At 33.6% G+C, this 26,020-nt stretch overlaps 1 protein-coding gene across 4 annotated transcripts in view; it reads left to right on the forward strand.

Annotated features, from left to right (window-relative positions):
- The window catches only part of LOC149781245 (uncharacterized), a 306,624-nt gene extending 280,828 nt beyond the window's left edge, over nt 1-25,796 (forward strand). For 3 of the 4 annotated variants that reach the window (XM_089935331.1, XM_089935328.1, XM_089935330.1), the window contains 2 exons: nt 3,154-3,288; nt 17,555-25,796. In XM_089935331.1, the coding sequence (XP_089791457.1) occupies nt 3,154-3,288; nt 17,555-17,619 (200 nt within the window). In that variant the 3' untranslated portion in view covers nt 17,620-25,796. Of the gene's footprint in view, nt 1-3,153; nt 3,289-6,189; nt 6,221-17,554 lie in introns of all 4 variants that reach the window. The other variant, XM_089935329.1, reaches the window with a different exon arrangement.
- The last annotated feature ends 224 nt before the right edge of the window (nt 25,797-26,020 follow it).

Here is a 26,020-nt window from a genome sequence, read left to right on the forward strand (position 1 = left end):
ATATTTGTATACCATCTATACTCCCATACATGTTGGATCCAACTACGAACAAGTGTATAATGTGCTTGCAGATCAGGGTCTGTTTTCTTTGTTTTGCTGTTTACTCCAAGCAAATAGTATAGTCCCAGACCTGCCAGTGCATTATGTGATGGCATATCTGAGTCTATGCAGTTTTACAGTTGGATCCAACTTATATGCAGGTATATGTGGTATGAGTGAAAAAAAGGCAAACATAGAGGCCTGTTTTTTTTACTTTCCAGTGGAATATGCACAAGTGGACTGGTCCACATAAGGAAAGATAGGTATTGCACAAGGGACTGGTACATTTGAGAAATATGTATTTCATAAGAGGACTGGTGCACTTGAAAAATTTGTATTTCATAAGAGGACTTGTCCACTTGAGAAATATGTATTTCAAAAGATGAGTGGTACATTTGAGAAATATGTATTTCATAGGTGGACTGGTCCACATAAGGAAAGATATGTATTGCATAAAGTACTAGTACACTTGAGAAATATGTATTTCATAAGACGACTGGTACACTTGAGAAATATGTTTTTCTTAAGTGGACTGGTCCACATAAGGAAAGATATGTATTGCATAAGGGACTGGTCCCCTTGAGAAATCTGTATTTCATAAGAGGACTGGTGTATTTGAAAAATATGTATTTCATAAGAGGACTGGTCCACATAAGGAAAGATAGGTATTGCATAAGGGACTGGTGCATTTGAGAAATATGTATTTCATAAGTATGTATTTCATAAGAGGACTGGTACACTTGAGAAATATGTATTTCATAAGAGGATTGGTACACTTGAGAAATGTTTTTTTCATAAGTGGACTGGTCCACATTAGGAAAGATATGTATTGCATAAGGGTGACACTCAACATTTCCATATTTTGCATAGGGTTAGGATTTTAAAGAAAAAGAATTTCCCCGGCTTTCCTCACTGGTTATACTGGCTATTTAAAAAAATCTTGTATATCTTAGGTATAATTCAAAGAACCTTTAATTCACTTTATTTTGATGCATGATTGATGGGTGTAATATGGGTTGGCCTTACTCCAGATGTGCACCTTTCAAAAAAGTGCTAGCTCTACTTGGTCATTTTCACTTCCTAAACTTCAGAGGTAAATTGTATAAAAAAGAGCTGATAACTTCTTTTACATTTTATATATTTGGTAATTCATTCATTGCACTTTTAGAAGATGGTATTGTCTAGTCTGGCAAAATTCATTTTCCCTACTTTAATAGCTGCTATGTATAGTGTACTTTAGACTAATTCAGACTGATTTTTTAGCACAAGGGAGCAGTCATTTTAGTTAGCAATGTGCTTAAATCATGTACAATTTCCAAAAGTGCAATATCCAAAGAAATATCATCCACATTGCATTAATGTAGCATAGAGGTATGCCACCATTCTCTGCATTGTGCATGTTTTAAATGCAGACAGATTCATCTTACATACGTCACTCTCTCAAAAGTACATAGTAACTGGTGAGGGACTTGTCCACTTGAGAAATATGTATTTCATAAGAGGACTGGTATACTTTTGTAAAAAGTATTGCATAAGGGACTATCTTTCTTATGTTAGACCCTAACCTGGACACAGATCTATTGAACAACCAGCATAGGTCATGTTTTTCATTCTAGTAATATCTGCATTGGAATGTATTGACTCACATCCATCATAAAGGCCTTGAAATTGTGTACAATTGATGATGATCCACCATAAAGGCCTTTAAATTTTGTACAGATGATGCCATTCCAACATAAAGGTCTTTAAACTTTGTACAGATGATGCCATTCCAACATAAAGGTCTTTAAACTTTGTACAGATGATGCCATTCCAACATAAAGGTCTTTATACTTTGTACAGATGATGCCATTCCAACATAAAGGTCTTTATACTTTGTACAGATGATGCCATTCCAACATAAAGGCCTTTATACTTTGTACAGATGATGCCATTCCAACATAAGGCCTTTATACTTTGTACAGATGATGCCATTCCAACATAAAGGTCTTTAAACTTTGTACAGATGATGCCATTCCAACATACAGTTCTTCAAGTTTGGTACAAATGATGGTGATCCACCATAAAGGCCTTTAAATTTTTGTACAGATGATGCCATTCCAACATAAAGGTCTTTAAAGTTTGTACAGATGATGCCATTCCAACATAAAGGTCTTTAAACTTTGTACAGATGATGCCATTCCAACATAAAGGTCTTTAAAGTTTGTACAGATGATGCCATTCCAACATAAAGTTCTTCAAGTTTGGTACAAATGATGGTGATCCACCATAAAGGTCTTTAAACTTTGTACAGATGATGCCATTCCAACATAAAGGTCTTTAAATTTTGTACAGATGATGCCATTCCAACATAAAGGTCTTTAAATTTGGTACAAATAATGGTGATCCACCATAAAGGTCTTTAAAGTTTGTACAGATGATGCCATTCCAACATAAAGTTCTTCAAGTTTGGTACAAATGATGGTGATCCACCATAAAGGTCTTTAAAGTTTGTACAGATGATGCCATTCCAACATAAAGGTCTTTAAACTTTGTACAGATGATGCCATTCCAACATAAAGGTCTTTAAATTTGGTACAAATAATGGTGATCCATGATCTAAAATGGTTCCAAGGAAAGACAAGACTTTTATGAACAGTTAACTTCTTTTCGAAAACTGCACAACGAAGTTTCACCAAATTTGAGGGAGCATTATGGCTTGAAGGCCTCCAAAGTTTGTGGAAATTAGTCCAATCCATCATCAAACATGTCTGCTGTTAATTAGCAGAAAAACCTTAAAATGTTTGCAATTATCTTGTTATCCCAGATACATTGCACAACTGCCCTTGCTTACTGCTTTTTTTTAGAAAACTCTCATAGCTTTCTTATTACTTTGAAGTGGATGTCAGCTAGGTGAAGGATCTTAGATGCACTTTGGTCTCTTCAGTTTTAATATTTCAGTCAGCCGTCAGACTTGATGGTTTCTTTTATCACTATTTTGGCCTGTATACCAGGTCATTATCTCGGGCCAAACTGTCTGTATACATGTAACTGTTCTATCTCTGTTTTGGCCTGTAGATGAGGCCATTACGGGCTGAACTGTCTGTACATATGTAATTGTTCTATTTATTTCAGCCTGTAGACCAGGCCATTATGGGCCAAACTGTCTGTTCACATGTAATTGTGATAATGGGGCAGTATGTGACCCATATTCGGGAACATGTCAGTGCAAGCTGGGATATGTAGGACCCAGCTGTGAACATTCACAAGGTAATTATATGTAAATCCACATGGAGCATGTAGCTAGAGAAATCAGTAAGTTTTCTTTTATATATAATATAGACCAAATTCCATGATTACCTCAGATTACATTTCTTTCTTTGACATATTCAGACCAAATGACATGATCACCTCAGGTTACCGTTCTCTCTTTGAGATATTGTAGATCACATGACATAATCACCTCAGATTACCGTTCTCTCTTTGAGATATTGTAGATCACATGACATGATCACCTCAGATTACTGTTCTTTCTTTGAGATATTTTAGACCAAATGATATGATCACCTCAGATTACATTTCATTCTTTAACATATTTAGACCAAATGACATGATCACCTCAGATTACTGTTCTTTCTTTGAGATAGTTTAGATCAAATGATATGATCACCTCAGATTACTGTTCTTTCTTTTACATAGTTTAGACCAAATGACTTGATCACCTCAGATTACTGTTCTTTCATTGAGATATTTTAGACCAAATTACATGATCACCTCAGATTACTGTTCTTTCTTTGACATATTTTATACCAGTGACATAATCACCTCAGATTACATTTCATTCTTTGACATATTTAGACCAAGTTACCCAGTCCCATCAGATTACTGTTCCTTCTTTGACATATTATATACCAAATGACATGATCATCTTGGATTACTGTTCTTTCTTTGACATATTTTACACCAAATGACATGATCACCTCAGATTACATTTCATTCTTTGACATATTCAGACCAAATGACATGATCACCTCAGGTTACCGTTCTTTCTTTAAGATATTGTAGATCACATGACATGATCACCTCAGATTACTGTTCTTTCTTTGACATAGTATAGACCAAATGACACGATCACCTCAGATTGCTGTTCTTTCTTTGACATAGTATATGCCAAATGACATGATCACCTCAGGTTACCGTTCTTTATTTAAGATATTGTAGATCAAATGACATGATCACCTCAGATTACTGTTCTTTCTTTGAGATATTATTTACCGAATGACATGATCACCTCAGATTACTGTTCTTTCTTTGACATAGTATAGACCAAATGACACGATCACCTCAGACTGCTGTTCTTTCTTTGACATAGTATATGCCAAATGACATGATCACCTCAGATTACTGTTCTTTCCTTGACATAGTATATACCAAATGGCATGATCACCTCAGATTACTGTTCTTTTGCCCAATATGTTACAGACCAGATGAGATGATCACCTCAGATTACTGTTCTTTCTTTGACATATTATGAACCAAATGGCATGATCATCTCGCATTACTGTTCTTTCTTTTACATATTTCACACCAAATAACATAATCACCTCAGATTATTGTTCTTTCTTTGACATATTTTTGACCAAATGACATGATCATCTCAGATTACTGTTCTTTCTTTGACATGTTGTTGACCAAGTTACCCAATCCCATCAGATTACTGTTCTTTCTTTCACATATTTTAGACCAAATGACATGATACCTTGGGTTACTGTTCTTTCTTTGAGATTTTTTGACCAAATGACATGATCATCTCAGATTACTGTTCTTTCTTTGACATGTTGTTGACCAAGTTACCCAATCCCATCAGATTACTGTTCTTTCTTTCACATATTTTAGACCAAATGACATGATACCTTGGATTACTGTTCTTTCTTTTACATATTTTACACCAAATGACATGATCATCTCAGATTATTGTTCTTTCTTTGACATGTTGTTGACCAAGTTACCCAATCCCATCAGATTACTGTTCTTTCTTTCACATATTTTAGATCAGCTGACATGATCACCTCAGATTACTGTTGTTTCTTTGGCATTTTTTCAACCAAATTACATGATAACCTCAGATTAATGCTGTCTTTGAGATATTTTAGACCAAATGACATGATCACCTCAGATTACCATAAGATATTTCCAAGCAGAAAGAAATGTTATTGTGCACTATCAGTAAAAAATAAATAAATGAGCAAATATAAAACTATACCTGTCCAGAAAATCAGATATTAATCGTTTTCATAGATAATGCTCTCATTTTGATGTTGCCTATTTTGAATATAACATTTTTTAGACAATACTTTCAGTCAGATGTCGCCCATTATGAATATAACACTTTCACAGACAGTGTTCTCATTTGGATGTTGCCTATTTTGAATATAACATTTTCATAGATGATACTTTCAGTTAAATGTTTCCTATTAAGAATATAACACTTTCATAGACAATGCTCTCAGTTGAATGATGCCTATTAGGAATATAACATTTTCACAGGTAATACTTTCAGTCAGATGTTGCCTATTCTGAATATAACATTTTCATAGGTAATACTTTCAGTCAAATGTTGCCTATTATGAATATAACATTTTTATCGGTAATACTTTAGTAAGATGTTGTCTATTCTTAATATAACATTTTCATAGATAATACTTTCAGTCAGATGTTGCCTATTCTGAATATAACATTTTCATAGGTAATACTTTCAGTCAAATGTTGCCTATTATGAATATAACATTTTCATAGGTAATACTTTAGTAAGATGTTGTCTATTCTTAATATAACATTTTCATAGGTAATACTTTCAGTCAGATGTTGCCTATTCTGAATATAACATTTTCATAGGTAATACTTTCAGTCAGATGTTGACTATTATGAATATAACATTTTCATAGGTAATACTTTAGTCAAATGTTGTCTGTTATGAATATAACATTGTTATATGGAGACAACTGGAATGTAACAATATATTTTTTTCATCTTGTAAAAATTAAGCATTTTATAGAAACATAACCATTTAATTAATAAAATTATTGTTGTACTGACAGGATTTGTAGTCAGTAAGAATTTATAAAACTTCTTGAATCTTATTTAATTTCAATTCTTTGCTTAATTATTTAGCTGGGAGGTGAAATCTAGATGGTAGATATTTGTAAGTATTGCACGCAGTTTTGGTCAACTTTCCACATGGAATGCAATCTCTCCTTAACTTTGCTAAGGCAGAGCACAGTTCTTGCATGCAGTTTTAATTTGCTATATGTACATATATGTACAGGAACCAAGTTTGCTAGGACCCTAGTGTTTTTGACAAATGCAGTTGTAGGCAGTAGGTTAAAATTGGTGTTGAACATCTAAGGATTTGATGATATAAAGGAACTACATACATACTTGCTTACAGGTCGAATCCAACAGCAAACTGCGCAGACCCAGATCTGCCATTGCATAATGCACTGGGTCTATGCAGTTCATGAGGACTTGGTAGTAGAACAAAAACAAAAATCAGCCTAATATGCCAGCACATTACAGCAGATCAGGGTCTATGTTATTTTGCATTTGGATGACGTAATATGCAAGTACATACCGTAACAATCTAAGCTGCGATTCAGCTTAAAAATAGGGCACAGATTTGCTTGTTGTAAACATTTCGTAACAGTTTTGTGAATTAATTGTTGATTCTGTCCTTATTAAATATATTGTTTTCCTGAAAGTTGAATGTATGTGTTTTATCATGAGTGAATATTACATTTTTTAGCATGACAAATTAACAGTATAAATCCTTTGCTGCATGAGTACAATATTAGGGTATTTTTAATTTTCAATTGTCACAGTTTTAAAAGTACTATTGTTAATCTGCCATTCCTTTTGCATTTTTGATTCAACTTTTTATGTTCATCTTGAAGCATCAAAAGTATTGATCCACATCAAGTAAGCTATTTTACAAATTTTGCTGTTTTGATTACTAGTCAAATGGTCATGCAAATTTGATATACAAATGAATTATTGATATCATACAAATTATAATTATTGATATCATACAAATGATAATTATTGATATCATAAATGAATTATTGATATCATACAAATGAATTACAGTAAATACTCACTTATAACATTGGTCCAACTGCAAAGTTTTTAGATCCTGATCTGCCAGTGCATAACGTGCTGATATATCAGGGTCTATATTGTTTGTTCTACTGATTACCCCTAACAAATGTATAGACCCTGATCTGCTGATGCATTTTGGATGGCAGATCTGTGTCTGTGCAATTTTTGGTTGGGCCCAGCTATAAGAGAGTATATACGGCATGTGCCATTCTATTTGGAACCAGAAGATGGCAAGTTTATCTTGTATTTGCAGACATGTACTACTGAAATATACCTTTACCATCATTTATTTGCACTTTATTGAGAAAATTTATCTCACAGGCACAAAAAACTTTATTATTATAGCCTAGACATTTATGCACAAACTTTCCACAATCTTGAAAAGTGCTTGAATTTTGATGGTTGCTTTGAAAAGTGCAAGAATTTTGATGGTTGCTTTGAAAAGTGCAAGAATTTTGGTGGTTACTTTTGCACAGTGCTGTAATTTTCATGGTTACCATAAAACAGTGCTAGAATTTTGGTGTTTACTGTGAAAAGTGCTTGAATTTTAGCGGTTTGCCTTGAAAAATGCTAGAATTTTAGTGGTTACTGTGAAAAGTGCTTGAATTTTGATGGTCGCTTTGAAAAGTGCAAGAATTTTGGTGGTTACTTTGCACAGTGCTGTAATTTCATGGTTACCATAAAAAAGTGTTTGAATTTTGGTGTTTACTATGAAAAGTGCTTGAATTTTAGCGGTTTGCCTTGAAAAATGCTAGAATTTTAGTGGTTACTGTGAAAAGTGCTTGAATTTTGATGGTTGCTTTGAAAAGTGCTTGAATTTTGATGGTTGCTTTGAAAAGTGCAAGAATTTTGGTGGTTACTTTGCACAGTGCTGTAATTTCATGGTTACCATAAAAAAGTGCTAGAATTTTGGTGTTTACTGTGAAAAGTGCTTGAATTTTAGCGGTTTGCCTTGTAAAATGCTAGAATTTTAGTGGTTACTGTGAAAAGTGCTTGAATTTTAGCGGTTTGCTTTGAAAAATGCTAGAATTTTGGTGGTTGTCTTAAGTGCATGAATTTTGGTGGTTACCTAGAACGTGTATGAATTTGAGACTGGCTTTACAAAGTACTGGAAAAGTGCTTGAAAACAAATCAGTACTCATTGAAAATTACTTGAAGCTGAATGTAAATGAATTTCATAAAAAAATTAAATCACTGACATAAATATTTAGAAAAAAGATAGAAAATTTATGTCCAATTTTCCTTGATCTTTAATTCCATTTTTGGATATCCTAACATATTCAGTAAGACTTCTCACTGGGCTAATTACATGGTAATTAGTACCAAACCTTTTGAAGTTTATACACATCTCATGATATAAATGAATGGATGCAAATGAGAGGCTTATTTTCAAGCAAGGTCACCATAAGCATAAGTGCCGCACAATCTGTATAATGGGTACGGCCAAGCAATAAACAAGTAGCTATGCATTGTGTTTGTTGAATGACAACAAATCACTGGTAGCTGAGATCACCATAAGTCTATTTGATGAGGGAATATTATCATCAGATTATAAACAGATCACAGTTATTGAAAAAATAAAGTCTGAAAATAGTACATTTTTGTTCCTATTGCAACTATAATTACTTGAAACTAGTACAATTTGGAATGTTGAATACATATTTATATTTTATCTATTTGAAATCAGTAAAGACATGCCACAGAACTAGTGCCCAGTGCAAAAGCCAGGATTTTGGAACTCTTCTGAAAATGAATATTTATCTGACCTTTGCTTGAAAGTCCCCGCCATCATTAGAACTGAAATAACTTTAGCTAGGTCAATGAGTATAAGTGTTTTGATTTTCGTAACTAAAAGTAGGATTTAGAAACTCTTTGAAACAAGACTGCTAATTGACAAACTGATATACTGGTAAATTTATAAACTCTGTGACTGCTAATTGACAAACTGATATACTGGTAAATTTATAAACTCTGGGACTGCTAATTGACAAACTGATATATTGGTAAAGTTAGAAACTCTGTTAAATAAGACTGTTAACTCACAGACAGCTGTATATTAGATATAATTGCAATTTTATCCCCATGTCTCAAAGCCCCCTCGGCATGTGTCTTCATTTAGGCCTTATTTCACAATGTTTATTGTCTAAGAATAAAATAATTCTGAAATTGTTTAGATACATGTACAATCAACATTCTTCTGAAGTTTATGCAGTTAATTTTAGTGCTTGAAAATTTCAATTTTATCTTTAAAACGACTTGAAATTGTGTTCATAAAATGTCCTTCAAAAATGCTTGAATTTTCTGATGATATATTTGCTTGAGCCATAATGTATACATGTGTCAAGTCTAGTACAGTATAAGGTATAAACATGTCAAGTCTTGTACAGTATGATGTATACACACATATCCATCTTGTACTGTATAATGTATACACAAATATCCAGTCTTGTACAGTATGATGTATACACATGTAAAGTCTTTTACATTATGATGTATACACATGTTAAGTCTTGTACAGATGATGTATACACATATCCAATCTTGTACATTATGATGCATACACGTATCAAGTCTTGTACAGTATGATGTATACACATGTCAGGTCTTGTACAGTATGATGTATACACACATATCCAGTCTTGTACAGTATGATGTATACACACACATATCCAGTCTTGTACAGTATGATGTATACACATGTCAAGTCTTTTACAGTATGATGCATACACATATCCAGTCTTGTACAGTATGATGTATACACATGTCAAGTCTTGTACAGTATGATGTACACACACACATATCCAGTCTTGTACAGTATGATGTATACATACATATCCAGTCTTGTACAGTATGATGTATACACACATATCCAGTCTTGTACAGTATGATGTATACACACATATCCAGTCTTGTACAGTATGATTTATACACATGTCAAGTCTTGTACAGTATGATGTATACACATGTCAAGTCTTTTACAGTATGATGTATACACATATCCAGTCTTTTACAGTATGATGTATACACATGTCAAGTCAAGAGTATGATGTATACACATATCCAATCATGTACAGTATGATGTATACACACATATCCAGTCTTGTACAGTATGATGTATACACATATCCAGTCTTGTACAGTGTGATGTATACACACATATCCAGTCTTGTACAGTATGATGTATACACATATCCAGTCTTGTACAGTGTGATGTATACACACATATCCAGTCTTGTACAGTATGATGTATACACATGTGAAATCTTGCGCAGTAGAACCATCAGTAGTAAGGCACAGGTTTTTCCAAATTGCTTGTACATAATGGCATTCCACTAGGTGCCTCAAAAGTTTAAATTGACCAGTCATTAAAATCAACTATTCAGATTCCTGAGTTCTCTACTGGTCATAGACCAGAAGAGCTGATGAGACAGTCTTTTATCGAATGTCCATCATCTGTCATCGGTCATCCATCTGTCCGTTACCATGATTTTGTTATTGTTACTCATTCTAAACTACTAACAGGATTCTCATGAAAATGTACACATACATCCCATGGTACAGTTGTTCCTAAATGAAAATGTACACATACATCCCATGGTACAGTTGTTCCTAAATGAAAATGTACACATACATCCCATGGTATAGTTGTTCCTAAATGAAAATGTACACATACATCCCATGGTACAGTTGTTCCTAAATGAAAATGTACACATACATCCCATGGTACAGTTGTTCCTAAATGAAAATGTACACATACATCCCATGGTATAGTTGTTCCTAAATGAAAATGTACACATACATCCCATGGTATAGTTGTTCCTAAATGAAAATGTACACATACATCCCATGGTATAGTTGTTCCTAAATGAAAATGTACACATACATCCCATGGTACAGTTGTTCCTAAATGAAAATGTACACATACATCCCATGGTACAGTTGTTCCTAAATGAAAATGTACACATACATCCCATGGTACAGTTGTTCCTAAATGAAAATGTACACATACATCCCATGGTACAGTTGTTCCTAAATGAAAATGTACACATACATCCCATGGTACAGTTGTTCCTAAATGAAAATGTACACATACATCCCATGGTACAGTTGTTCCTAAATGAAAATGTACACATACATCCCATGGTACAGTTGTTCCTAAATGAAAATGTACACATACATCCCATGGTACAGTTGTTCCTAAATGAAAATGTACACATACATCCCATGGTACAGTTGTTCCTAAATGAAAATGTACACATACATCCCATGGTACAGTTGTTCCTAAATGAAAATGTACACATACATCCCATGGTACAGTTGTTCCTAAATGAAAATGTACACATACATCCCATGGTACAGTTGTTCCTAAATGAAAATGTACACATACATCCCATGGTACAGTTGTTCCTAAATGAAAATGTACACATACATCCCATGGTACAGTTGTTCCTAAATGAAAATGTACACATACATCCCATGGTACAGTTGTTCCTAAATGAAAATGTACACATACATCCCATGGTATAGTTGTTCCTAAATGAAAATGTACACATACATCCCATGGTACAGTTGTTCCTAAATGAAAATGTACACATACATCCCATGGTACAGTTGTTCCTAAATGAAAATGTACACATACATCCCATGGTACAGTTGTTCCTAAATGAAAATGTACACATACATCCCATGGTACAGTTGTTCCTAAATGAAAATGTACACTTACATCCCATGGTACAGTTGTTCCTAAATGAAAATGTACACATACATCCCATGGTACAGTTGTTCCTAAATGAAAATGTACACATACATCCCATGGTACAGTTGTTCCTAAATGAAAATGTACACATACATCCCATGGTACAGTTGTTCCTAAATGAAAATGTACACATACATCCCATGGTACAGTTGTTCCTAAATGAAAATGTACACATACATCCCATGGTACAGTTGTTCCTAAATGAAAATGTACACATACATCCCATGGTATAGTTGTTCCTAAATGAAAATGTACACATACATCCCATGGTATAGTTGTTCCTAAATGAAAATGTACACATACATCCCATGGTATTGTTGTTCCTAAATGAAAATGTACACATACATCCCATGGTATTGTTGTTCCTAAATGAAAATGTACACATACATCCCATGGTATAGTTGTTCCTAAATGAAAATGTACACATACATCCCATGGTATAGTTGTTCCTAAATGAAAATGTACACATACATCCCATGGTATAGTTGTTCCTAAATGAAAATGTACACATACATCCCATGGTACAGTTGTTCCTAAATGAAAATGTACACATACATCCCATGGTACAGTTGTTCCTAAATGAAAATGTACACATACATCCCATGGTATAGTTGTTCCTAAATGAAAATGTACACATACATCCCATGGTACAGTTGTTCCTAAATGAAAATGTACACATACATCCCATGGTACAGTTGTTCCTAAATGAAAATGTACACATACATCCCATGGTATAGTTGTTCCTAAATGAAAATGTACACATACATCCCATGGTATAGTTGTTCCTAAATGAAAATGTACACATACATCCCATGGTACAGTTGTTCCTAAATGAAAATGTACACATACATCCCACGGTATAGTTGTTCCTAAATGAAAATGTACACATACATCCCACGGTATAGTTGTTCCTAAATGAAAATGTACACATACATCCCACGGTATAGTTGTTCCTAAATGAAAATGTACACATACATCCCACGGTATAGTTGTTCCTAAATGAAAATGTACACATACATCCCATGGTATAGTTGTTCCTAAATGAAAATGTTGCTGCTCAAAAATTCATTATGGCCACCACAGTGGCCATCTTAAACATCTTGCTATTACAACTTCTTCAGTCTAGATGGTCATATTAATATGGGGTTTTTATTAAAAGACTTCTTACGATGTCCAATTGGTCATTCTGATGTCCAATATAGTCATCATGGTAGCCATCTTGAAAATTTGTTTTCACATCTCCGCCTGAACAGAAAATCCTATTGATCTGGGGGTTTCACCAAAAGACTTCTTATGATATTCAGTTGATATTAGATGAAAATGGTTCTGATCTGACTTCCAATATGTCTGGCCGACAGAGGTCATCTTGAAACTTTTGTTTTTGTTATTCCTCCTAAACAAATTATTGTGTCAACTTGAGGTTTTTGCTAAAGACTTTTCATGACATATAATTAGGCCTAAATGAAAATGGTGTCAATCTGATGTCCAATATGGCCACATAAGTGGCCATCTTAAAAGTCTTGTTCTTGTTACTCCTTGTGAACAGAAAATCATATCGACATGGCGTTTTCACCAAAAATCATCTTTTAGTCCTAAATGAAAATGGAGCTGATGTGGGGGCTCAATATGCTGCCATAGGCTATCTTGAAAATATTGTGGTCTCTTCTCTTTCCAAACAAATGGCTATATCAACATGGGGTTTTCAACAATATGCTTCTTATGTTACCTAATTGGTGCCAGTTATACATCCACTATGGCTGATGTGATGACTGTCATTACTCCTCTGAATGGATGATCATAATACTTGATGTTTTTACCAAAAGACTTCTAGTGATGTCTACTTTGTCCTAAATGAAAATGATACCAATCTGATATCCAGTATATCCACAACAGCAACTAATTTGAAAATCTCAATAGTTAAGAAATTTGTTTAACCCAGTAGAGCATCAGTCCCCTCAAGGGAGTCTTGTCATGATGTATGTTATCTATTGTGGACTTTGTAAATGGACTCTTTCAATTTGCATTCTGTAGTCTCAGAATTTCAAGTGCATATTCATCTGTAAGATTTTGCAAACATGTTTTTCCTAATATGCATGACAATTTTAGGATGGAGCTTGAAATGCAGTTAGAATTGTTGTTATTAGTGTATTGTTGTTGTTGTTGTGGGGTTTAACGCCATTTTTCAGCACGATAGGCTATACATGGCGGCCAGTATTAATGGTGGAGGAAGAACCCGGAAAACCCCGGAAAGAACCACCGACCCACGAGAAGCTACTGGCAGGCTTTCTCACATGCCCACATTGGCTGAATCTTAGACTCGAACCGCCGCAGACAGAGGTGAGATGGCAGTGATCCGTAACGAAGAGCGCTTTAGACCACTCGGCCACTCGGGGCCCTGTTATTAGTGTATTACTGTTACTGTTAAATATATTCTGCAAGTTTGGAAATCTGGTGATCTCTTGTTATAATCCCCATCAATACATTCTTACATAAATTGTGATGCATGGATCCACTGAAATTGTTTGAATTTTGTCTTATGATTGCTACTTTGACTAATTGCTCTTAATTTTTGTTCTTGGCTAATGAGAACTAATCAAAAGTATGATTTATCCTTAAAATCCCCATTTTTACAGTATAATGACTCAGCCATCTTAGACTGTTCCTCACTGTAAGACTATAATAGTATACCATATATATTTTCTCTGGCATGTTGAATCCAATTACAAACAACATATACCTTGATCTGCCATCACCTAAGACATGAGCAGATAAGGGTTTATGTTGTTTGTTCTAGTAATTACTCCTGATATACTGCATAGACCCAGATCTGCTGGTGCATTGCATGGTCACAGATCTGGGTCTTTGCAGTTGGAGCTGTCATATAAGTGAGTATATATGGTAAATCACATTTAACGTTCCATTGAATAGTGTTGTAAAGAAGGAACAATGTAAACTTTAAAAGAAAATGTCTCCACATCAGGTATAGGAATTATCGTGTATTTCTTTACCACACCACAACTTGCCGCATGGGAATGTTGATTGCTTGACCCTCATAAATGTAACAAATTTCATTTAGTAATAAGTAAAACTGACCCAATCCACAAAAAGAAAAGTGTCTTTTCTTATTATTTTGAAAAGTTTCTGTTGGATATTTTGTGCAATTACTATAAAGCTTAATGTGATGGTCTCAGTTACACAAATCTCGGATGTGGTCACTTTTAAAAAGTCTCTCAAAGCCTGGCTGGGTAAAGGTAGTTACATTATTCAACAAATTATCACATAGTTTGTAAAATTTGCACAAAGTATATTAGATATAAGTCACAGAATAGCACATTATAACATATAAAGGTTGTCTCTATATTGACTCGTATTCACTCAGTCTCCGGAAAGGATACAGCTACACATTGCACTGTCAAGGGAGCACATGTAGTCATTTTATTTTCAATGAAAAACACATGTATATATATATTGATTTACATTTTTAAGTATTGGTTTTACACTTTCTACTCTAATGACATTGTAATTAGATATGGTGATATAGTCATACCCAGATTAAAAACACTTGGGATGAGATGAGAAATTAGTTTAAATGTCAAGTCTTAAACATTTTGTAAAGTATATTTTAAAAGTGTGACTGCAAAATCCATTTATAATACATTGTGAAAAGTCATATTGGTTTAACCAATAATTGATACAGTCTCATCTTAAATGCCCTAATTAGGACTTAGTTAGGATGTTTATTTAACTTTCATTAATGATAACAACAATAAAATAGGTGTTGAAAATAAGGTATATTTTGCTCACCTGACAGTTAGGCCTCTCAATTTTTTCAGTTATTTTCTTGTATTATGTAAGCATCATTCAATTATTTGTGGGTTACTCCCAAAATACCTTGAACTCTGCTTAACATAGACTGATGAAAAATGGTCTGTGCTTGCATCCTAAGGAGAGGAACTAAACTATGCTAAAACTAGGTCACTATAATCTAACTGTCATACTTAAGTGAATTACATATTGTAACAACTCTATGGTATTAAATGAAGTGACAGACAGAAGCAAGACTAACAAGTTTATTAAAATTATTAATAATTTGTTTACCTCATTCGTATGTACTAATATCACTTTACCTAAGACAATTAAATGACCAGGATGTGGGTCACAAGTTTCCTTCCAGAACATTCTAAGTTTGTAAGTAAGGCTTGACCTTGAACTCAGATTTCAGTAAACAATTTATTTATAACTTACTAACATGACAGAAATCAGGTACACATGAAACAATCCTCAGTCACTGACAAATATCAAGCACACAATATAAAGTAAATAATATATAACAATATTTTCAGATGTCTGTCCATTTTGCTCAAGAATGTCATATTTATTTTATTAGTAGACATCATAGACTCCCATCTACCTGCACGATATACAATGTCAGATTAGAGTCTATGTTGCTTTCAGTTCTAATTAACTTGTAGGTGATTATATATGATACAATAAATAACAAGGACTGAATTTGTCAACTAGCACTTGACCATGTATCAATAGACTTAATGGATCTTAGCCTAGTGTCAAAACATTTCAGTTTTATAAAATTGATACTTCACAGTTTTATAAAATTGATTCTTCAATGTAGTGAACAGTGGCACATTTGATAATATTATAGTATTATTTATGCCATTTAAAATATGATCTTTTCTCTTTGAGTCCAATATTAACTCTTTTACTCTTAATTCACTGATTTATTATTCAGTGGCCGAGTTAGAAATGTTGCCAGAATTAATAAATATTTATGTTTTTTTATATATATAAGATTGTATCAAACATGGAATTACCAAACAATAAATTTGTCATTTCAAGTATGCTGTAAAACCTATCTTGATAGACCACTGCTTTTAAAGACCACCTGTCTTGAGAGACCAGCAATCATTGTGGCCAAAACAGCTTTCAGCTCTGTAAATAAATGATGATGATGATCCATCATCAGTTATGGCTACCATTAATAGATATAGAAAAATCTTTTTAAAACATTCTCTTCAAAAATATAAACAGTATCTGACCAAATTTGACAGAAAGCATCCTCTAAAAAAACTTTAAACTTTGTACATTTGCTGCTGATCCATCATCATTACTAAACATAGAAAAACTTTGAAATGAATTCTTCTCAGACAAACATTGGAAACATCTTGGCATAAAGGACTTTTCAATATTAGTCAGATGATACTTGTGTGCCATGAAAATATCGATGAAATTACTATATACATTAAAACCTGGAAACTGTTGCTTTCATGACATATGCAATCAACAGCATATACCTACATAAGCATCCTGCTGACCTAGATTTCTTGACCAACTGCTCTTACATTTGGTTAGTAAGCAGATAAGTTGGGTAAGTGATCTCAGACCCACTTGGGCATCTTGCTAAGTTCTTGTGATCCAGGTGAGCAATGTATATGTCCAACTCCCCATACTTCAGCTTATCAATTGATATGATTCTTGCACATCCCACATTTCTGCAATTTAATGTTTTATTTGTAATTTTGCCCACTTTTGTAACTTGAATGATATTTGGACATGATCATTTGCCAGAAATTTGAATCTTTAACATTTTTTTCTTTCTTTCTGTTTTAGTACATGAAGGCCCACATAGAGGAGATATTCCATGGATATCTAATTATAGCCGACGACGAAAGTGAAATAGAAGCTTTCCACAGTAACCATGACGTCCAGCACTGTCCTGGAGGCAGATTGCAATAAAAACACTTTTTTCCCCATTTTTTTTTTCTCACTTAAAAGTGCTGCAAGCTTTTAGTAATGTCTTTTTTTAAAGTGTTATTGTGGTTGATTCTTTCTCTTGTTATACATGCTTGTCTTTCTTTGATGTTTACAATGTATACTTAATGAATACAACATAAAGTCACCTTGTTTTATAACAGCCAGTCAACATTTTTATGAATCTATATTAATCTTCATCTATAATTAATTTGTCATTTCCATGGAAACTTTGTATGAACTGTTATTGTATTCATTGTCTTAGTTTGTTAAATGTTTATATTTATGTCATTTAAAAAATTGTATATTTTAGACATGTTAGATATTGTTAAGTTGGTCTAATCAAATGAAAGCCACATAGGTCTTGTCAAATCGTCTAATAAATATTCTTTATCTTCCATTACAGCTGATGCACATAATTTTAATAATGATGTAGGCATAACTATGTAACATGACTTTACAACTATGTAACATGACTTCACAACTGTGTAGCATAACTTTACAACTGTGTAGCGTGACTTTACAACTGTGTAGCATGACTTTAAAACTGTGTAGCATGACTTTACAACTGTGTAGCATAAGTTTACAACTGTGTAGCATGACTTTACAACTGTGTAGCGTGACTTTACAACTGTGTAGCCTGACTTTACAACTGTGTAGCCTGACTTTATAATGGAGTAACTTGAATATATTTTTTTGAGATCATGTGAACTTTAAATAGAGAATACCTTTCCTGGAACTCTGATAGACAGATGTTCACAAGCAGAACAGAAATAAAGACATTTAAATAATATCTACTACATATTTTCTTGTCATAAGAGATTTAATTTATTCAAAAGTTATGACCTCTCAGATGCAATTGTCACCTTCTAAAATAGTATAAAGTTATAGCCTATCACATGCAAATGTTACCTTGTCAAATAATATAAACACAAATAATTCATATCAGGCTTTGAAAACATAAAATATGTTGAAATTTTTTATTTGTGATGAGACAGTGTCCAAATCTTGCAGATTAAGGTCTGTGTTGTTTATTGTACTAGTGACAGACTGCTTAGACCCAGATCTGCCAGCACATTATATGATGTCAGATCTGAGTCTGTGTATTTTGCAGTTGAACTCAACTTATAAACAGTTATATAAAGTAGTTTGGTCACCAGCTGTGTACTTCCATCATTTTCTTTACATGCTTTTGACTCTTCAGTCCATAATGCAGATATGTTAAGATACAAATGAGATTTTTTAAAAAGAATTTAACTCCTTGAGTAACAGATGACCAGAAAGGATTTTTACTTTTCTTCTATTGTTTTGTATTGACTACATGTTTGACACTTTTTATATGCCCTATATACAATCTCAAGTCCAACTGAAAACTGCACATCACTTAATGCACCAGCATATTTGGGTCAGTGCAGTTTTATAGGAATAATCAGTGCAAAAAATAACATAGACACTGATCTGCTAGGGTATTATGCAGTGTCAGATCATGGTCTGTGTTGTTTGAAGTTGAACTCAATTTACAGGCAGGGATATATGGTACCACTTGTTTGATACTTTGAGGTTGAGTTTTTCAATCATTGCCCTTGAATTCATATGCTTATGTAATGAAAGGGAAAAGCAACCTGTTAAATTGGGTTATATGTACCTACATGTATTGGGGGCATTAAACCCCACAACAACAACAACAACAACCTACATGTATCACTATGCTGGTGCCTATTGATGTGTCCCGGAAGGTCAGCTCATAGGTCATGGCTCATTATTTGTAACATAATGTCCATACTCAATAATAAGGTGGGCCTAACTGCAAATTACAAAGACCCTGATCTGCTTTGACATTATGTGTTGGCTGATCTTGGTCAGTGCGGTATGTTTGGAGTTATCAGTTGAACAAACAACACAAACCCTAATTTGCTGGCACATTATGCAATGACGATAGCAGGGTCTATGTTTTTTTGCAGTTGAACCTGACTTTTAGATGACTTTATGTAATAATAAAAGTTGCATTGTGTTGCATGACCATAACAAAGCAAAGAGGATGACTGTAAACAGTGTAACCCAGTAGTTGTTATAACGATTTCAGTCCGTTGCAAAATGTTGCAGAAGAAATGTTGTAATGTTTTGCAGAGCTACAGTCACAGCTATTGTGCTTAAATTGCAGATCAACTGTCACACGACTTTGCATATTAATACTTATTTTTTATGCACACTTTAAAACAAATAAATATGCTTGCATGTTAGAGTTGTATAGAATGTTGAAACTTTTGACCCAATTCTTTTCAAACATTGCCCACATATCCTACAAACTCATTCAAACATTGCCCACATATCCTACAAACTCATTCAAACATTGCCCACATATCCTACAAACTCATTCAACAAAATGAATTATAACTCACTATTGATATGTCAAAATGAACCTGAGACAAATTAAATGAAAATTAATGAAAATATCCAGCCAGGCTTGTGCCCGTGGTTCTGAGTGCCCAGTATAAATACTAGACATTAGATTAACGTGCAGTGAAAAACATTTTTCTGATCAGCAAACTTATCCAACAAAAGTTCTCAGGTCCTGCAGACTGATATTCAGATACTTTCTCTGCTCAGTGAGTCTAGAACATAGAAAATATTCATTTCCAAAAAGTCATATTTTTGAAAAAGTCTTCACAAAATAAAGTGACTGGTTGGCTCCCAATTTGTACTTGTAAATACAAAAGCAAACAATTCAATTTATTGCTACAAAGTTATTTATTCTAATGTGTAGAAAATATCTCTTCCATAGAAGCATTTCATGTAACTATTTCTTGAACATCTTTTTTTTTATACTAATATCTCAGTGAAGCACATGTATTGCATTATTTATTGTGTAAATGTCTTTATCATTGTAATATATATATATATATATATATATATATATATATATATATATATATATATATATATATATATATATATATATATATATATATATATATATATATATATTCAGAAGGTGATTTATTAAAGAAAAGTTTAGCAGATTACCGAATAGTCATTGGTGGGACTACTAAAATGGTATTATTTCACTTTTTCTTTTCATTTTCTCAAGTGATGCATGTGATGGGGATTTTAACTGAGATTTGCTTGCATTACCTTGTACCTGTATTTACCTGTACTTACCTGTATTTAACTGTATTTACTGTGCTTTTTTCCCATTGTTGCATGAAGTCATTAATAAGCATACCTCCCCAAGGCATACAATGCTAACTTTTTACCGTATGTACTTGATTTTAAGTCGGGTCTAGCTGAATCAACATAGAGCCAGATTTTCCACCACATGATGCACATGTTGTTTGTTCCACTGATTAGTCCTAGCAAACTGTATTATGTAATGGCAGATCTGGGTCTTTAGAGTTGTCGGTTGGATTCAACTTGTAAGTGGGTATATACCGTCCTTATTACTATGATCTGATCTGTTTAAACTATGTTCAGGAATTTGATGGCTATGCTTGCCATTCAAATTTAATCGAATTTGAAGATACAGCACAACCTTTTAGACTGTAATATGGGTGTTTCCTTAACAGCATAGGCTGTAATATGGGTGTTTCCTTAACAGCATAGGCTGTGATATGGGTGTTTTCTCAACAGCATAGACTGTGTAATATGAGTGTTTTCTCAACAGCTTAGACTGTGTAATATGGGTGTTTTCTTAACAGCATAGGCTGTGATATGGGTGTTTTCTCAACAGCATAGACTGTGTAATATGGGTGTTTTCTCAAAAGCATAGACTCTTTAATATGGGAGTTTTCTCAGTGGCATAGACTGTGTAATATGGCTGTTTTCTCAACATCATAGACTGTGTAATATGGGTGTTCTCTCATCAGCATAGACTGTGAAATATGGGAATTTTCTAAACAGCATAGGGACTACCAAATAGTTAAAACCATGGCAGCCATTAAACTAAGAGTAATCCATTTTCTGCTTGATATTTTATTGTTAGAAAACTATATTCATTAAACGCCAATAATATTTTTGCTTTTTGTCAGCATTTTTATATGTTTTCCCTTCAGTCAAGTACTTTTAAGAAGTTAGTGATGGCATGATCATGTTTGAATATAATGGAAGAACAACATTTGTAAGTGTAAATTTCTGTTTTTTCTTTTTTCTTCATTTTTGTTGCCTATTTTGATTTAATCAATTTGAGATTTATCATATTTATTTTTTCAGTTATGGCATTAATTTTTAGATATTGAAGGTATGCATGATTCAGTTATTGTAAAACAGATCTTTTATTATATTTATTTGACCTAGTTTTTTAATAAAGAGAAATCAACGTGTACGAAAGGTACAGACATAATTCTTACTGTATATATTCGCATATAAGTTGAGTCCAGCTGCAAACAGCATAGACCCTGATCTAACATTGCATGATGCACCAACAGACCAGGGTCTGTGTTGTTTATTCTATTGGTTACTCCCAGTAAACTGCATAAACCCAGATCTGTCAACACATTATAGGATGGCTGATTTAGGTCTGTGCAGTTTGCAATTGGACTTGACTTGTACATGAGTATTTATGGTATATGCAGACTACCGATAGCAAAAATCTATTAGCTTCCTGCAGTAAAAATGCACTGATTATCTGTCTTGTTCTGTTATACTGTGAGGTTAAAACAGCACATAGCGACTTGCATCCCTTGATGCCCTTAGTATCTGTAGTGACTTGCCTCCCTTGATGCCCATAGTGTCTGTAGTGATTTGTTTCCCTTGATGCCCATAGCTTATGTTTGTAAAAAGAATACAGTTTTAATAGTATTGTATCACATGGATCTCATATTGATAAGAATTGTTTTGCTTGACCATCAGAATACTGAGTGTCTCAAACAGACGATTAATAAGTATAAATTAGTCCTGGTTCGATTCAGTACAAGAAAGGTTGATAAGATGGTTTGATACTGGAAAGTTGTCAGAAAGAAAGTCAGATGCATAGACTATTGTAATGCTTTTGACCATTACAATATCATTAAAACTTACAATTCTTACAATATCATTAAAACTTTCAATTCTTACAATATCATTAAAACTTACAATTCTTACAATGTCATTAAAACTTACAATGTTTACAATATCATTAAAACTTACTATATTTACAATAACCAAACTAGTCTCATTCAACCAGACACCTTCGAGACTCAGAGTATACTTTATACTGACTGAAAGTGTGGTCAAAGTCTGTACTATTGAGATCGGTAGATGTTGCTCTGTTCTTTTTAAGCCCCATATTTGGAATATGTTATCCCTTGCAACTATTATCTGGTTACAACTTCTGCCCCTGGGTGTGGTTTTCGTTGGCCATTCCTTTTTTTGGGAACATGTTATGATTAAATTTTTTCCAGCACTTGTGAATCAATAACTTCTTCCCCAGTTCACTACATCTTTCGAATACAGTTTCAACACAAACTGTCCTTCTCTCCTATCCACATTTTGCTTAAATTTAGTTATCACTTATATTTCATACTATCTCCATCAATTTGTATATTTGAAATTTAAAACCTCACCACATTCTTCCCTTCTCAGCCATGCTGCCTGGTTCTGCCCCAGGGTGTGGCATGGGATCAAATATTATTTTGGTTAAAATTTGAGTTATTCAAGTTGTTTTTCAGTTGCTTATATTTATATAACTCTTTACTCGGTTCACTTGAAGTTTTAATTGCTGAGCAACCCCTTAACCAGTTCACTTCAGATTTGAATAACAATATCAAATACACTCCTTCTTTTAGTACCACACTTGCCCAAAAGTGGGGCCATGGAGTCAGAAATTCGGATAGGGACATATATTGCTTATAATTTTTTTTCTCACTTTTCAGTAACCAATTCACTTCATGTTTAGAATATAATACCATCACACATGGACTCCCTGCTGAATCAGTTTTCATTAAATTTCTAATGTTTAAATGAACATCTCATACAATTCACTGTAAATGTAGGACATGATTAGATCATAGATTCTTGCTTTCCTTTATACCACTGTTCTCTGCTGGCTTACAACCCTGGATAGGGTTCAGAAGTATTACTCATTTTGGTGATGTCTAGCACTGGGGCATCATGCCACAGTCATGTAGCATGATGTCCCACCCAGTCACATTATATCCTCACACCAGGCCGAACAGTCCTAACACTAACCTCTTAATGCTGAGTGCCAATCTGTTAGTACCATTTTTGTAAGTCTTTGGTATGACTTGGTCGGGGTTCAAACCTGTGACCTTCTGTATCCAAGGCAGACACTCCAACCACTTAGACCACTGGAGCGGTTATGTATATTTGCACTATTGCATGATGACATTCTTACCTATCAGCTTGTGCCACTCTTCCTTTTGGGTTATGGGACCCATTGAATCCAAACATAACATACTTTCTGTTCATTTATTTTTTTGCACTCTTATTTTGCAGTACATAGCAACCTCTTACACTGTACTTCTTGTAGCATTCCTGCCCATGGGTCATGCTTCTGGCTGAGGTCATGGGGTAATGCCCATTCATCTCTCAACAGTTTATCTAAGGGTCAGATTCATGTATTTCTCAAATCAGTTCTTATTTCTTCTTTTTTTTCTGTCCAGAAATAAACCATTTATACCAATAAGTCTGTTTAGACTATCTTTATGTAGCAATAAATGTAAACATATTTTAAATGTATTTTACAGGTGATAGAATGTATTTTACAGGTGATAGAATGTATTTTACAGGGGATAGAATATATTGGTGCCAAAGTCGACAATATGTGCCCTCTTTATGCACTCAGTGTGTCATAGTCTGACAGTTTGCATTATATTTTAGTAAGACCGTTGAAACATATTATGTAGTCACTTAAACATTCTGTGTAGTCATTTGAAACATATGTAGTCAATTGAAACATATTCTGTAGTTAATTGAAACATACCTTCATATGTAGTCATTTGAAACATATGTAGTCAATTGAAGCATATTGTGTAGTCAATTGAAACATGTAGTCAAATGAAACATATTATGTAGTCAGTTGAAACATTATGTAGTCAGTTGAAACATATTATGTAGTCACTTGAAACATATGTAGTCAATTGAAACATATTATGTAGTCAGTTGAAACATATTATGTAGTAATTTGGAAACAAAAGCAAAAGTATGAAAATTGTGTATTTATGGAATCAAAGTCTTTTTTATTTTGGAATGTCGACTAACCTGCCAACCTGAGTCAGCAACTTTACCAGAGTTTTTTTTTATAAACCTTGTTTGGAGACTTACAGTCACTTTTGTGGATCTTGATCAGATCTCACAGTGCCACACAAATGTCAGGATCTCACAGTGCCTCACAAGTGTCAGGATCTCACAGTGCCACATAAGTGTCAGGATCTCACAGTGCCACACAAGTGTCAGGATCTCACAGTGCCACACAAGTGTCAGGATCTCACAGTGCCACATAAGTGTCAGGTTGAATGAGACTACATTAAAACGTATTCAAAGAAGTTAAGCAAGTGAATATTGTTTGCAAAAATGAAGACTTGATGTGTAACTAATTAGTTGTTAAATTGCTAAAGGTATGATAGCTACATCTAGATAAAGGTACCATATTGATAAGAATCAGATGATAGTGGTATCAAGCTAAAGCTAGGTACCATTTTGTTAGTAGAATATTTAATTAAAGCACACATATTCCATGACTTACCTGTTTGATTGATGTTTGAGTTTTGCAGTTTTACAAAGGTGTATGTTTCAGAAAAAATATACCATGTATACTCACTTAGAGTTTAGTCCAACTGAGAACAAATCAAATGCAGATCTGCCCTCACATAATTCACCAGCAGATCTATTGTACGTTGGTGTGATCAGTACAACAAACAATATAAACCCTGATCTGTTGGTGCATTATGCAATGGCAGATCATGGTCCATGTTTGTAGTTGGACTCTACTTATAAGCGAATATATACTGTAGTATAATTATGACAACTTAAATGTTTCATTTTATTAGGCATCATTTATTACCATGTGACTTGCAGATATTTTATTTAAATGACTTGCATATCATAATATAATTAATAACTATAAAATATAAGATGTTATTTGCAAAATTAAATCCATTTAATGAGAGTTTTGTTCTTGTTTGTTAATTATTAAAGGCATTTTCTTGCACATAACATCTCATTCAGTGACTTCATATAAAAAGGTCATACTTTGTTCCATTATAGGTTTTTGTTTTCAAATCTTTTAAGTAATCCATTCAAGAAAGACTGTGTTTATCTGCTTGTTTTCTCATCGTGATTGATGCTATTCATGTGTAAACATGATAATAGAACACAGTTTGGTTGCTTTCT

The sequence above is a fragment of the Sinohyriopsis cumingii genome, chromosome 15 (assembly GCF_028554795.1).
Source record: "Sinohyriopsis cumingii isolate HCF-2022 chromosome 15, ASM2855479v2, whole genome shotgun sequence".
Lineage (NCBI taxonomy): Eukaryota > Metazoa > Mollusca > Bivalvia > Unionida > Unionidae > Sinohyriopsis > Sinohyriopsis cumingii.